The 14,606-nt window shown below is 48.7% G+C and overlaps 1 protein-coding gene across 2 annotated transcripts in view; it reads right to left on the bottom strand.

Annotated features, from left to right (window-relative positions):
• The window catches only part of MTR (5-methyltetrahydrofolate-homocysteine methyltransferase), a 153,878-nt gene that overhangs the window by 84,295 nt on the left and 54,977 nt on the right, over nt 1-14,606 (bottom strand). For both annotated transcript variants that reach the window (XM_088477398.1, XM_088477397.1), the window contains exons 13-14: nt 7,853-7,965; nt 5,439-5,579 (exon numbers count right to left, since the gene is read on the bottom strand). In XM_088477398.1, the coding sequence (XP_088333524.1) occupies nt 5,439-5,579; nt 7,853-7,965 (254 nt within the window). The remainder of the gene's footprint in view (nt 1-5,438; nt 5,580-7,852; nt 7,966-14,606) is intronic.

Genomic DNA, 14,606 nt, shown 5'->3' on the forward strand with positions numbered 1-14,606 from the left:
TACCACATATTTAAAGATACCTTGATGTGCTTATTATATACTTTGCTTGTGTAAGTAAGGTATGCAACACAGTATTTAAGAAAGAATATCATTCTGTAAAATTTAAAGATATCCTTATATGTGTCATCCATCACTACTTTGATGTAAGTGAGGTACGGCATCAATAGACTACGTCAAGAATCAATATCACCAAAACCATCTACTAATAAGATACAGTTTTCATATTTTTCAAATCTCCTTTTTCTATACTACACATGGTCTCTATTTTACTTTTTGTTTCCACATGTCCATGAAATACCCCATCTTTATGGAGAATATATCTCTATTTCCACATTTATGTAAAAACATTAGCAACATCTTCTGCACCGACCACCATTGCCTTAAGAATAGGCCACCAATTCGGTGAAAAAATCTAACTGTAGAGACGGAACAGAAAGGACCGCCATCACTGAAGCATGATGAAAAAAAAACCAAACGGAACCAACTGGCCAAGTCCCGTGTGGAAACCGGCCAGTTCCACTTACGAAATTCGTAGAGAACAAAAAGGGTATTCGTCCCACGGAGAACCAGAGTCCTAACCGCAAAGATCTGGAGGGCCGGCACAATCTAGAGGCCTCCTCCGTAGAAAAATTGGTGCCCGAAACACAGGGACCAAACAGTCCTGGGTGATAAGAAACAGAGGGGCTACCGTAGTAATGTAGCCTAAGCAATTTCAATGAACAGCTCGGTCCCAGGGAAAAACCCACAATGGGGAGGGACACTCAAATGCACCCCAGTGAAAAACTCAGCGGGAGAAGGAAAGCCGTCATCCACGTAAGCCAACGAATGTCAGCAGAGCCCAAGGGCTCAAAGTCCAAGGAGCCGTGGAACAACACCGTCCAAAAGTAAAGTTCGTACATCAGGCATCAGAGCAATCTGTCTCCGAAGAGGACAGAAAGTGTAGAAACCTAAAACTTCCAAGAATAGAGGCGGAGGGACAAATCCAGCCCCACCAGCAGAAGGGAAAGGACCCAAGAGAGGGGAAACCCCTTGGGAATAAAGTTCCAGTCAGAACACCAAGCGAAGTAAAACCGCCCAAGCAGTGACAAAGTCTTGCAGAGGAGAATTTACGGGCATTCAGCATAGTACGAATGACCGACCTGGAGAACCCTGAAGTGCTCAAGAGCAATGAGATGGGCCAGAGTCGGATAGAAACACTGGCCCTGAGACAGAAATCAGGTTACAAGGGACATACAGCAAAGGGTTGATAGATCTGCGTTCCAAGCTCACCAAGGCCCATAGGGGGCAACCAGGATTACCATGCCTCCCTCCCACAGCAGCTTGCGGAGGACCCGCAGAATCCACAAAATTGGAGGGAAGACATATGTCAGGGTTCAGCCTAGGATCGGCCTCTCTCACCTCCTTGCCGGCTTCCCCTGACTTCCTTGCGGTCAGACGTCTGGTGCAGTGATGGATGTGGGGCTGAGTATTCTGCCTTAGGTGCTTTTTGCGAGCTTCCATGGTCGGCTGTGTGTGCTGGGGATCGGAGTTCCCATCATGGGCGCCGCCATGACAGTTCCTCTCATGTGACAGTACTCCTAACCTATGGTAGCATGATTTCAGTCAGCTGATGCTGTGCTCCAGTAATCTGCTACCCCTGGGTATAAATCCGCCTCCAGAACTCCAGGAAGTTGCTGTTCAACTTCTTCTCTGTTCCAGTGATACCAGCGTTGCTCTGTGCTAATCTTTCAGAGAGTTACTTCAGCCTGTTCACAGTTCTCCAGTTTCCAGTATTAGCTTTCAAGCTATTCTTAGTCTGAGAGTAGTTCTCTCCCAGTATCCAGACTGTTTTGTTTTCTATGTCTGTGTGTCTTTGTATATGTGCTGCTAGTATTGCAGCTTCCTTGTGTCACTGAGGTGTCAGATTACCTGCTGGTATTAATTAGCCCACAGTTTGACCTCCCAGCACATATCTGTGTCAATCTGCCCTGCGTCTTGTCAGTGCAAATCTGCACTTGCATTTAGCACTCTCCTAGTGTATGCCTGACTTCTCTTTGTGTCTTGTCTCTGCCAATCATTTCCAGCGTTCCCATATATTCCCTGAGTCCACTCTGCTCTTGTCTGTGCAATCTCCAGTATATGTCTGTGTTCTTTGCTCAGTGTCTTGTCTCAGGGAATATATGGAAATGCTGGAAATGATTGGAGCTGATTACCGGAGTCCACTCTGCTCTTGCCTTTGCAATCCCCAGTATATGTCAGTGTTTTTCTGCATACTTAACTGTTTCCAGTCATTGCCTGTGTTATAGCATTCAGTTCCATTTCCAGAGTTCATTCATTCCATTCACCTCCAGTCATATTGCATTCATTATAGTTTCCGGTCTTCTGCCATTCCCAGGTACCTGTCCAGAGGGCCGCAACCTGCTCACTTGGTGCAGCTGAAAACCAAATCCCAATTGGAGGGGTCACTGGAGAAAACCACCAAGTGAGTTAGACTCCGCGCCTCTGGGCAGGTCTAGCCAAACCTGGGTTTGGCCGCAACTAGGAGGAGACCTAGTCCAGTCACTCCCCTAGTCACCCGAACCCCTCGGCTCACCGTCCTCCACAGAGAAATTCTTGCACTGGATCGTGACAACATACGAGTAAATGAACTCCTGCCTGACTGACACAATGTCCAACTGAAGGGGTCCCAGAACCCTGGTAGGGGAGCAGTCCCGCGGTAGTCTGTGTTCGTGCCGAGATGCCATCAAGGCAATGTCTGGCCACCACCAGTGAAGAAATAGTATCTGAAAGGTGTCTGAACAAAGCCCCTATTGCCTGGGTAGATGCCCAGGTGTCAGAGGAAGCTCTCTTCCCTATCTGGAACTCTGGCTGGGAAGACTACCGACAGAGCCGGAATCCGACACACTGCCCAGATGAGAATGCGACTCACAGGAGGGCAAGCGCCGCTCTGATGGTTTATGTAGGCGATGGCAGCCACGTTATTGGATTGAACCTGGACGGAACCATGCTGTGGGAGCAGCCGAGCCAGGCAGCAAGCTCTGAAGATTGTTTGGAGATCCACAAAGTTGATCAGAAGTTGTTCACTGACCCTGGAAGGTTGTACCCCATGTGGAATCCCAAAGGGGCTGGCCCGTCTATGCGGGATGCCTGGACCACAAGAGGAGAGCTGAACCTCCCAGGAAAGTGTGAGCTATCGGTAGAACCTATTTCACAGGGAACATCCCCCATCTGAAGAGGCTGGGAGTGAAACTGGGCATATTCTGCCATGACGAATGCGGAGACAAACAAGCTCAGGATCTGAATGCAAGAGTGTATTGGCAGTCAGCGAGTACTAAAAACTTTGTGAAACCTGGGCTACAGGTCCCAAGCTTTTCTAGTGAGAGGAAGACCTGCTGAACTATAGCAAGGCCCCCAGATGGTACATCTCCTGCGATGGAGTCCAGGTGGAATACATCCCATTGATGAGCTTTCGTGGGACTGGAGGAGACCTATTGAGAGACTGATGTGATCCATGAGAACATCCAGAGACCGGGCAAGGATTAGAAGGTTGTTTAGAACAGGTAGAAACTTGATGCCCCTACAATGTAAATGATTTACCATGACTTTGTCCACATGGCAATGTCTGAAAATGAAAATGCTCCTCTTGGACACAAGCCAGAGAAAGCTTCGGCTACTGGGCTGGATAGGAAACTGTAAATAGGCCTCCACGAAAATCCAAGGAGGCCCGGAGATCCCCCAGAGTCAGTGATGGGTAGAGACTCCATGCGGAATTACTAAAAAAGCCTGTTGAGGATTTCCAGGTGAACAAAGAAGAGACTGGCAAAATGTTCTTGCCTTTCTAAGGGAAACTGGAACACACACTCAGGAGGCAGCAGAGTGTGAACAGAGTCCCCCAGTTGGAAAAAATAGGATCTGAGGCCCTTCCTGAAAGGCTAAAGCGTAGCCCCAGGAGAGAAATCTTCACCCTCAGGCATCCTGTGCGGTCGCCATCCAGGTGATGGAAACTGCAAAAGTTGGCCTCCCACGCTGGTAGCCCCCTAGGAGGAAGTCTGCCTTGTCAAGCGAAAAACTGTCAGTAGACCTGGAGGTAAGATAACTGGTAGACCTGGACCGTTTAGCTCGGGGCCTGGAAGAGTCACCCAGAGCCCTGAGAAAGGTTGGCCCTTCTCTCCGAGAAAAGGAGCGAAAATTAAAAGTTCGCAACCTAGGTAACAGAAGAGAGGAAGGCCGTCCTGGACGCCGTCTTTCTGGCTACAATCCTGTCCAAACAGGGTCCCAGCAAATGACCTGAAAGCAGAAGAGCCCCTATGCCCTTCCTAAAGTCTGAGTCCGCACGCCAGAAGACAGATGGATGTGTTATAATCAACCATTAAAGATGCTGACCATAAATGCAAATAGGAGACTCTCTCACATTGCACTTTAGATTGTCCCAACAGCGTGAATCATAATCTTGTAATGTTGTTCCTGCATGCACAGAAGGATGCCAGAGGGGATTCTGGGTCATTGACCCGGAAGTCCCTCCATCGCAAAGGGCCGCTCTTACTAAGAGAGCGGTCCTTTGTGGTGTTCGCCATGCATGCCGGCGTTGCTAACACCAGGGGGGGGGGGGGTCAGGTTTAGGCAACCATGGGGGGACTTAGGCAACCCCCGGGGAGGGTTATGCTAGGGGAAGGGGGGTTAGGCGCCACTGGCGGGAGGTTAGGGATAGGCACCCCCCGGGAGGGTTAGGTTTAGGGTGTGGGGGAGGGGGGGGTGTTGGGTTTAGACAATCCTCAGATGCTGACCATGTTCTGCCAATGCTGGACTCCAACTGCCAATGGTAGTTTAGGGTTCCTGGGTTTCCAGTCTTGGAAAAATTCAACTATGAATTCACTTCCTGTGCCCAAAATTGCTGTACACAGTATTCAAATGGAAAGCTTGGTGAATCTAAAGCAGAATGTACTATGCTGTTATGTCTGCAAGCGAAATACTGTGATGTCACTATGACATGCCCTTAATGAGAAATGGAAAAGCAGGAGTCTGCAGTGAAAGCTTGTGATTGTACGCACAACAAAATGACTAGATTTATCAGTAGACTGGTACGCTAGGAACCCCGACACCACCATACCTATAGTGCAAGAATCCCACTATATTTTATATTATAATGGATGAATTGAATGTAAAGCACTTACAAAATTTTCACATATAAAGGTCAAATTTTAATTGTTTATCTGAATTTAAAATATTTTAAGAATGAAATTGGCCACGACAAAACAATGCATGCAATTTATTTACAGACTACTTTCCTAGCACACTCTACATTTTGGATATTTAATGTAATTTACATGCATTATTATGGGATACTTGTTTTTAGGTTATATTTTTTGCTTACATGTAAATGAAAATAAACACTTAATAGAAATATAAAATCAAACCAAATCACTTTTTTTTTATAGCAAACAGAATACAGTAGGGCTTACTTTAGCAATATCTGGTTCAGATGCAATAAAATTGCAAAACTTGGCCATGGCCCTGGGACCATCCAACATCCCTTCATCCATATTGATGTCCAGAATTTGTGCTCCCATCTCTACTTGTGCTTTTGCAACTGTCAAAGCTTCCTGTTAAAATAGACTGGAATTAGGCTAACAATACTAGGGATAATCTCCGGGCTTGAGTCATAAGCAAAAGTGACCAGCCAGACTGACCAGACCACAAACTGAGAAATAAATCGGCACCACAAAGAACATTTTCAGTCAAAGAAATAGGTTTTACTTCCTCTAATCACTCTTCCTCAAACAAGATAGTGACAGTAACCCGAGAATAACCTTAAGCATGTCATTTAATTATTGTTATATGTGAGGCTATTTTTCTGGAAAAATATGTTCAGGAACTGTGGGTGGAGCCATAGAAAAAAAGCACACACACATATATATTATATACACTTATAATATATACACATATATATATGACGGATATATGTAACACTAGTATGCCCGTGGCGAACATTTCGCCAATTTGACCCCAGAACATATGTACAGAAAATGCTTCCCTAAATCATATCGGGTAATAAAAGATGTGTGAAACATAACCGTCCCTTTTATGGTTTTTGGGGATTTTTTTTATTATAACATTTAGCCAGTTTGTAAGTGCAATGATATATTTGGCCATGGACTCTGAAGCAAAATGGACCGTTTCCAGGGGGTACTGCAAGCTGAGCCCCTATAGATGCAAATGATAATGCACTGTTACTGCGCCTCACCGTCTCCGAGCCTCCCGCCAATCAGCTGTTGTTGGCAGCTCTCGTGGAAAACAGAGAATGAGGTGTTGCTTTTGAGGAGCAAACCCAGGAAGGGGTGTCAGTCCCGAAACGTTGATTCACACTTTGCACTGAATAAATCCCTCTGGTGAGGGTTTATGGATTATAAATCTCTGAGTGCCTGTGTTTGTGGATTATATGGAGTAGGGGCATTTACCTCACGAGGAGGGCACAAGAAGAATGAAGAATGTGGCCTATGTGCCCTATGATATCAGAGGAACACATGCAGAGAATAATTATATATATATATATATATATATATATATATATTATTGTTCTCTGCATGTGTTCCTCTGATATTATATATATATATATATATATATATATATATATATATATATATATACACACACATAGCCTCATTTATCATTCACAATGGGTGATCAAACTAGTTGCGTATGATAAATGGTGCTCCAGCCAATCAGCTCCCAACTGTCATTATTCACACAGATGACTGATTGGCTGGAGCACTGTTATCATACACAATGAGTTTTAGCACTCGTTGTGAATTATAAAAACTCATTGATAAATGAGGCTCTTGGTATTTAGAAAAGAAAGCACTCAAAAGGACCTTTAAAATAAAACTTCTCTTATGGAAAATACATTATGGCCCAGGATATTACGTCAATTAACATCGTTAATAAGAGGTTCAGGAACGGCATTCCTGCTGAAAAATATCCCTGGTATATGTAATCTATAAAATCTGCCTTCACCATCAAGATGCTGCTCAATTTTACAAATGTAATCTTATAGAAGGTTCCCACCTGTTGCTATTGCGATGTTGTGTGAGCATTTGGAAATTTATTTTGGGCACCCTAAATGCCTCCTCCATTTGGCACCTTGTCTGTCTACATTACTTGGCTGCAGTATCTGTTCTTGGTCAGGTATGTATCTGCTCCCCTATGCAGATCTGACTAAAAGGCTCCACTGGCGAGTTAATGAATGCAGCCATTCTCAGCAATTAGAAATAAATACAGGTTGAGTCTCCCATATCCAAAATGCTTGGGACCAGGGGTATTTTGGATATCGGAATATTCCGTATTTTGGAATATTTGCATATCATAATGAAATATCTTGGGAATATACACACAGCCTGCAGGTCATTTTATAAAATATTTGTAATCATTTTGTGGCTCAAGCAAAGTTTGTGTACAGAAATGAAATTAATTTATGTTTCATATACACCTTATACACACAGCCTGAACGTAATTTTATACAATATTTTTAATAATTTGTGCCTTAGACAAAGTTTGTGTACATTGAACCATCAAAAATCAAAGGTTTCATTAACTCAGTCATACCAAAAATATTCTGTATTTCGGAATATTTGGATATGGGAGACTCAACCTGTATAACCAGGATTTAATATATTATTATTCTGTTGAAAAACATCCTCTGGTAGACTGTTATAGAAGTCAACTAAAAATGTTTAACTTAAATGTGAAACAAAAACGTAAATGGCTGTTGCAATTGTTTTCTTAACAAGCGCTTTTAAAACCCCTTATACACACACACACACACACACACACACACACACACACACACACACACACATACACACACACACACACATACCTCATAATTTCCAGATGTGATAAGTTTGGCAAATTTTCTTGACCCTGCCACGTTGCATCTCTCTCCAATATTTACAAAATTTGTGTAAGGTCCTATTTTAAATGGTTCCAAGCCTGCATGGGAAAGAGAGACTAAGTGAAGGTAAATATAGCAATAACCACAATTATACAGTAAACAACAAAGTGCTTACACAGAGTGCAGGGAGCAATTTTGCAAGCAGAAAACAATGTGTGACAAAAATGCAGATCACTCAAACCAGCAACATCACGGAGACCCTTTAATGGGCACTATATAGGCCCAGTATAGGGAATAATGGGGAGTTAGACTGCATTATCAGGAAAATTTGTTTATCAGTTAGTAACTGGTAATCTCACCAAGGCATGTAGTGACATAACAAGAGATATGGTAAGAACTTACCTTTGTTATCTCTGTTTCTACGAAGTCCATAGGGTCCACAGGGTGACCTTGGGGTATAGCTGGATCCTGGATCCTCGGGCACCACGGAGTTAAAGCTTTTAGCTGCTCCCAGGATGCACTTGGGTCCAACCTCCCCTATACCCCGCCCCCGAGCCACAGGCACCTCAGTTGGTAAGCAGCCCAGGCCGGAGGAGGAGACGAAACAGAGAGAAGGAAAACTGGAACACACAAGAACCATACTCACAGAAATGGGAGACGGAAAACCGGTGACCAGTCACAGAGCCCATATGAAGCCAGGTGCTTCAGGGCGGGTGCCCTGTGGACCCTATGGACTTCGTAGAAACAGAGATAACAAAGGTAAGTTCTTACCATATCTCTTGTTTTCTACTTCAGGGTCCATAGGGGTCCACAGGGTGACCTTGGGGATGTCCCAAAGCAGTCCAACTAAGGGCGGGGACGCTCCTGTGCTGATAGGAGAACCCGGCGCCCAAAGGATGCATCCTGAGAGGCAAAGGTGTCAAACGCATAGATCCTCAAAAAGGTCTGAATGGAAGACCAGGTGGCCGCCTTACAGAGCTGAACAGCAGAGGCGCCACGGCTAGCAGCCCAAGAAGGGCCCACAGACCGAGTGGAATGAGCCTTAACAGAGGCTGGAACAGGTAAACCCTCCTGCATATAAGCCTCAATAATAACAGAATGAAGCCAACGGGCTAGAGTCTGTTTGTTGGCAGGCCAACCCCTCTTGTGAAAACCAAAGAGGATAAACAAAGAATCCGACTTCCTCACAGAACTAGTCCAGTCCACATAAACCTGGAGTGCCCGGACAACGTCTAAGGAAGTCTCCCCAGCCGAAAGATCAGGTGACTGAAAGGCTGGTACAACAATTTCCTGATTAATGTGGAACCTGGAAACCACCTTAGGCAGGAAATCAGGACGAGTGCGAAGCACCGCTCTGTCCTGATGAAAAATCAGAAAAGGGGGACGACAAGAAAGCGCCCCCAAATCTGAAACCCTCCTGGCAGAAGCAATTGCCAAGAGGAAAACAGTTTTAAAAGTTAGCCACTTGAGCTCCACTGACTCCAAGGGCTCAAAAGGAGGACCCTGTAAGGCCCGAAGAACCACCACCAAATCCCACGGGGCCACAGGTGGCACAAAGGGAGGCTGGATTCTCAAAACACCCTGGAAAAAGGTGTGTACGTCCGGCATAGCAGCGATCCTGCGCTGGAACCACACCGACAGAGCAGACACGTGTACCTTCAGTGAAGAAAGACGTAATCCTAAGTCCAAACCCGACTGAAGGAAAGCCAGAATACGCGAAACCCGGAACACCTGGGGATCATAGTTTCTGGCCTCGCACCACTGAAAGTAAGTGTGCCACACTTTGTGATAGATCCTCGCGGAAGCAGGCTTGCGCGCCCTCAGCATGGTGGTAATAACGGAGCAAGAAAAGCCCCGAGACCTCAGGACGGCTGTCTCAAGAGCCACGCCGTCAAAGATAGTCGACCCAGATCCTGGTGAAGACAGGGCCCCTGAGACAACAGGTCCCGCCGTTGAGGTAGGAGGTACGGAGCGTCGATGGACAGGCTCCGTAGATCGGAGTACCACGGCCTTCTGGGCCACGCTGGGGCCACCAGGATCAGTGTGCCTCCGTCCTGTTTGAACTTGCGCAGGACCCAAGGCAGCAGAGATATCGGAGGGAACAAGTAAGCCAGTTGAAACAGCCATTTCACCGACAGCGCGTCTATCAGACTTGCGCCTGCGTCCCTTGTCCTTGACCCGTACACAGGCAGCTTGTGATTGTGACGGGACGCCATCAGGTCCAGCTCTGGCAACCCCCACTTGTCCACAAGTAGTTGGAATACCTCTGGATGAAGCGACCATTCCCCGGGATGCACATCGTAACGGCTGAGGAAGTCTGCCTCCCAATTGAGGACTCCTGGGATGAAACCTGCCGAGAGAGCTGGAAGATAGCGCTCCGCCCAAGCCAGGACGCGGGACACCTCCGACATCGCAGCTCGACTGCGAGTCCCTCCCTGGTGATTGATGTACGCCACCGTGGTGGCGTTGTCTGACTGCACCTGAACGGCCCTTCCGTGAAGAGCGGTGCCGGACGACTGCAGGGCTCTGTATACTGCCCGCAGTTCCAGGATGTTGATGGGAAGAATCGCTTCCTCCGCCGACCAACGACCCTGAAGTGACAAGGAGCCTGTCACCGCCCCCCAACCCCGGAGACTGGCATCTGTCGTGAGCAGAACCCATTCCGGGATCCAAAAGGGGCGCCCCTCCAGGAGATGAGCTGTCTGCAGCCACCAGGCTAGGGACAGACGCACCTCCGAGGACAACACCAGCATCTGAGAGCGGATCCTGTGTGGCAATCCGTTCCATTCCGAAAGAATCAGCCCCTGCAGGGGCCTGGAATGGAACTGGGCAAACTCCACCATGTCGAATGCCGACACCATGGACCCCAAAACTCTCATCGCTGAGTGCACCGACACTCTGCCACTGCTCAGACAGCCGTGAATCCGCAGCTGTAAGGAGGAGACCTTCTCTGGAGTCAGAAAAATCCGTTGCTGACGAGAGTCCAGCAGGGCCCCCAAATGAACCATCCGCTGTGATGGGATGAGGGAGGACTTCTTCCAGTTGATCAACCAGCCGTGCGCCTGTAGACAAGCGACCGTCAGGTGGAGATGCTGGATCAGTACCTCCGGGGAGCTTGCCAGCAAGAGGAGGTCGTCTAGATACGGTAGCAACCGTATCCCCTGGCTCCGAAGGTAAGCCGCCATGACCGCCATCACCTTGGTAAATACCCTTGGTGCCGTGGAGAGACCAAAGGGTAGAGCCCTGAATTGGTAGTGGTTGTGGAGAATAGCAAACCGCAGAAACCGTTGGTGCGATGTTGCTATAGGCACATGGAGGTAGGCGTCCTGGATATCCAGGGAGACCATATAATCCCCCGGTTCCATCGCCAGAATGATGGAACGCAAAGTTTCCATCCTGAATTTGGGAACCCTGAGAAACCTGTTCAGGGACTTCAAATTGAGGATGGGGCGATGAGAGCCATTGGGTTTCTGCACCAGAAACAGCGTAGAGTAATACCCCATCCCACGTTGAGACTGTGGTACGGGTATAATGACCCCCGCCGTCAGCAAGGCCTCTATGGCTTCCTGAACCTGCAAGGCCTTGGTTTTGTCCTGAGAAGGACTTGTGCAAAAAAACTGGCAAGGCGGCCTGTGCCGAAAAGACAGGGCGTACCCCTGGGAGACCACTTCTCGCACCCAGGCATCCGTGGTGGTATTGTGCCAGCACTGGGCGAATTGAAGAAGTCGGCCTCCCACTCTGGGGTCCCCCAGAGGGAGGCCCGTCCCATCACGCAGAAGGCTTATCTTCTGGCTTGGAAGAAGGGCGCCTAGCACTCCAGGCTTGCTTCTTTGGCTTTGAGGCGGTCTTGGGTGCGGACTGCCTCGGGAAGGACTGACCCTTTGCCTTGCCCTGAACCCGAAAGGAACGAAAGGCCGAGCTCCGGACCTTAGCAGGTGTAGTAGCTGAAGGGAGGAAGGCTGACTTGGATTTTGCCAGGGTATCTACTATTTTGTCCAGGTCTGGACCAAATAGTAATTCCCCATTAAAAGGTAAGGCCTCCAAGCCTTTCTTTGAATCCGCGTCTGCTCTCCAAGACCGCAACCACAAGGATCTACGAGCAGACACTGCTGCCGCCGAAACCCTAGAGGTCAACAGGCTAGCATCCAAAGATGCTTCTCCAATGTAGGAGGCGGCATCTCTCATCTGTCCTAACAACGCCCTCTGGACGTCCGGAGATTCATCCGTAAACATGTCCTCCAAGGCGTTGGCCCACCCCTCAATGGCCTTGGCCACCCAGGAGATGGCCATGGACGGCCGGGCTACAGCCCCTGAGAGAGAATAAATAGACTTTAGACAAGTCTCCACCTTCCTGTCCGTAGGATCCTTCAGCGAGGATATAGACGGCAATGGCAAAGTAGCACTCCTGATGAGGCGTGTTACATGGGAATCGACTGCAGGCGGAGTTTCCCATTTCTTACAATGCGCTTCCGGGGAATGGATAATTGGACGCCAAGCGTTTCTGTGGCAGGAAACGCTTACTGGGCGTCTGCCAGGCCACCGCCATGTGATCAGTCAACTGATCAGACAAGGGGAACGCTGTAGAAGTAACCTTAGCTTTTTTAAAACTAGGATACCTCGACTTGGGAGCGGGTGCCTCATCCTCAATCAGAAGAATGGCCCGCACCGCCTTAACCAGAGCCCGCACATTGATGGAAGACTTAGTGTCTACTTCCTGGACTGAGGCATCTGAGGCTGAGCCATCCTGCATCTCACCATCATCCGAGGACCCCTCAGAATCCGAAAGATGCACAGCCTGTGCCATGACTGAGCGTTTAGACGCCCTGGAGGGCACGTCACTACGCAACATCGACTGAAAAGCCGAAGATGCTGCCGCCAAATCTTGGACAGTGTGGGAAAGCGCATCCACCCAGGGTGGAGGGGCTGTCACAGGAGCCTGAAACGGCACCACAGCCGGCTGTGCCACAGGGGTGGACTGAATATACATTGGCAACCCCGCATAGGGACCAACAGGCTGAGACCCCGGGGGAGTCTGCAATAATTGTGGGACACCCGGGGAATGGGGGATGGCAGGCTGGGGCAACGCCCTAGTAGGGGCGGCAGTCGGGACCGACAGACGGTCCGCGATGGACACCAGCACCTGGGAAAACATCGCCCATGGTGGCTCCTGCGACATGGGAGGTTTAGACGTACCAGGAACCGCCTGGCACCGTCCGCACAGGCCGTCCTGTGACAAATCCTCCCTATCCACTCCTGCAGAACAGCGCCTGCAGGAGAACAATACCGGAGCCCCGGAGTGCTCAATCTCCTCCTCAGACATGACTTAGGAAGAAAACGTGCGCACTCACCAGTGTGCTGAACAACAGCCCACAATATGGCACCGTGTAGCACACAACTGTACGTGACGGACCTCACAAATACGTGATCTATATAGGTGAGGTCAGTAGAAACACCCTTCCCCCGCACACCTGTAGGGCTTGTAGGAGAAGGAAAGGGATAGGTACAGGCTGACAGTAAGTAGAAAAAAGACACAGACAGGCAGCACTAGCAAAAGTCACATACCATGCAGGAAGATATACTCACTGCACCTTTCCACTACAATCAACCTCCCAGATTCAGTGTCTGGGAGGGCTATAGTGCTGTGTACACTGTCCTTTTGCAGGGGAGAGGTACACAGGGGGACCGGTCCGCGTGCTCCCTGAGAGTATCCACGCTGCCAGTAAGAAAATGGCCGCTGGAGACCTCAGAGGAGGAGTGGCCCGAGTAGCTGCAGCTCAGCGACGCCAGACTCCGAGCTGAAAGGCGCGCTGAGCTGAGGGGAGGAGCCGCTAGACAGGGAAGGCTTCCTCCCCTGGCTAGCATATTTAACCCCCAAGGTTGCGGCATCCCGCTTGCCACTTAATTTACCCTGGTGGTCTAGTGGTCTGACGGGGTATGCCTCCGATAGAGGGGGGGCCCGCCGCCACCGCTAGCACCCCCGGTCTGTCCCCTAGACCGGGGGCATGGGACTGCATATAAAAGGCATTACCCGCGCACCGCCGCTAATCAGCGGTGCGCGGCTTACCTTAAGCTCCCCGGCGTCTTCCGGCAGCAGTCCCGGGGGAAGCCAGAGTCCGGCTAGTACAGACTCTGGCTTCCCCCGCCGCGATCCCCAGTTCAGTGCTGGCGTCGCGGCGCCAGCAGGGAGAAGGAGCGGCAGCGTGGGCGTCTGTACAGACAGCCCAGCACTGCCGCTCTGGAGAAAAAAAACTATAGTAAAAATAAATTTAACCTAGTTAAATAAAAAGCTTTAGGGGGCTGCTCCTGCAGCCCCCCCCGCAGGGTGACCCGACTCCGGCCGGGCACCATCTTAAACTGAGGTGCCTGTGGCTCGGGGGCGGGGTATAGGGGAGGTTGGACCCAAGTGCATCCTGGGAGCAGCTAAAAGCTTTAACTCCGTGGTGCCCGAGGATCCAGCTATACCCCAAGGTCACCCTGTGGACCCCTATGGACACTGAAGTAGAAATGTATTTTAATATATTGTGTATATCTAACATTAGTGTATTATTCAGTTGTGGTTACGGTCATTACTTCATCAACAGTATGACTAGTGGTAGCACACACATAATGGAAACGTGATAAATGTGACATTTTCATTATACGTTTATCTCGTCTATTTTTAAATGGTCAAATGCAATAAAACAGAGGATCCAACTACAGAAGTCAGATTTCTAGGATAATAAACGTAGTCATAGGAACA

This window comes from Taudactylus pleione, unplaced genomic scaffold, assembly GCF_031769625.1.
Source record: "Taudactylus pleione unplaced genomic scaffold, aTauple2 ptg000201l, whole genome shotgun sequence".
NCBI lineage: Eukaryota > Metazoa > Chordata > Amphibia > Anura > Myobatrachidae > Taudactylus > Taudactylus pleione.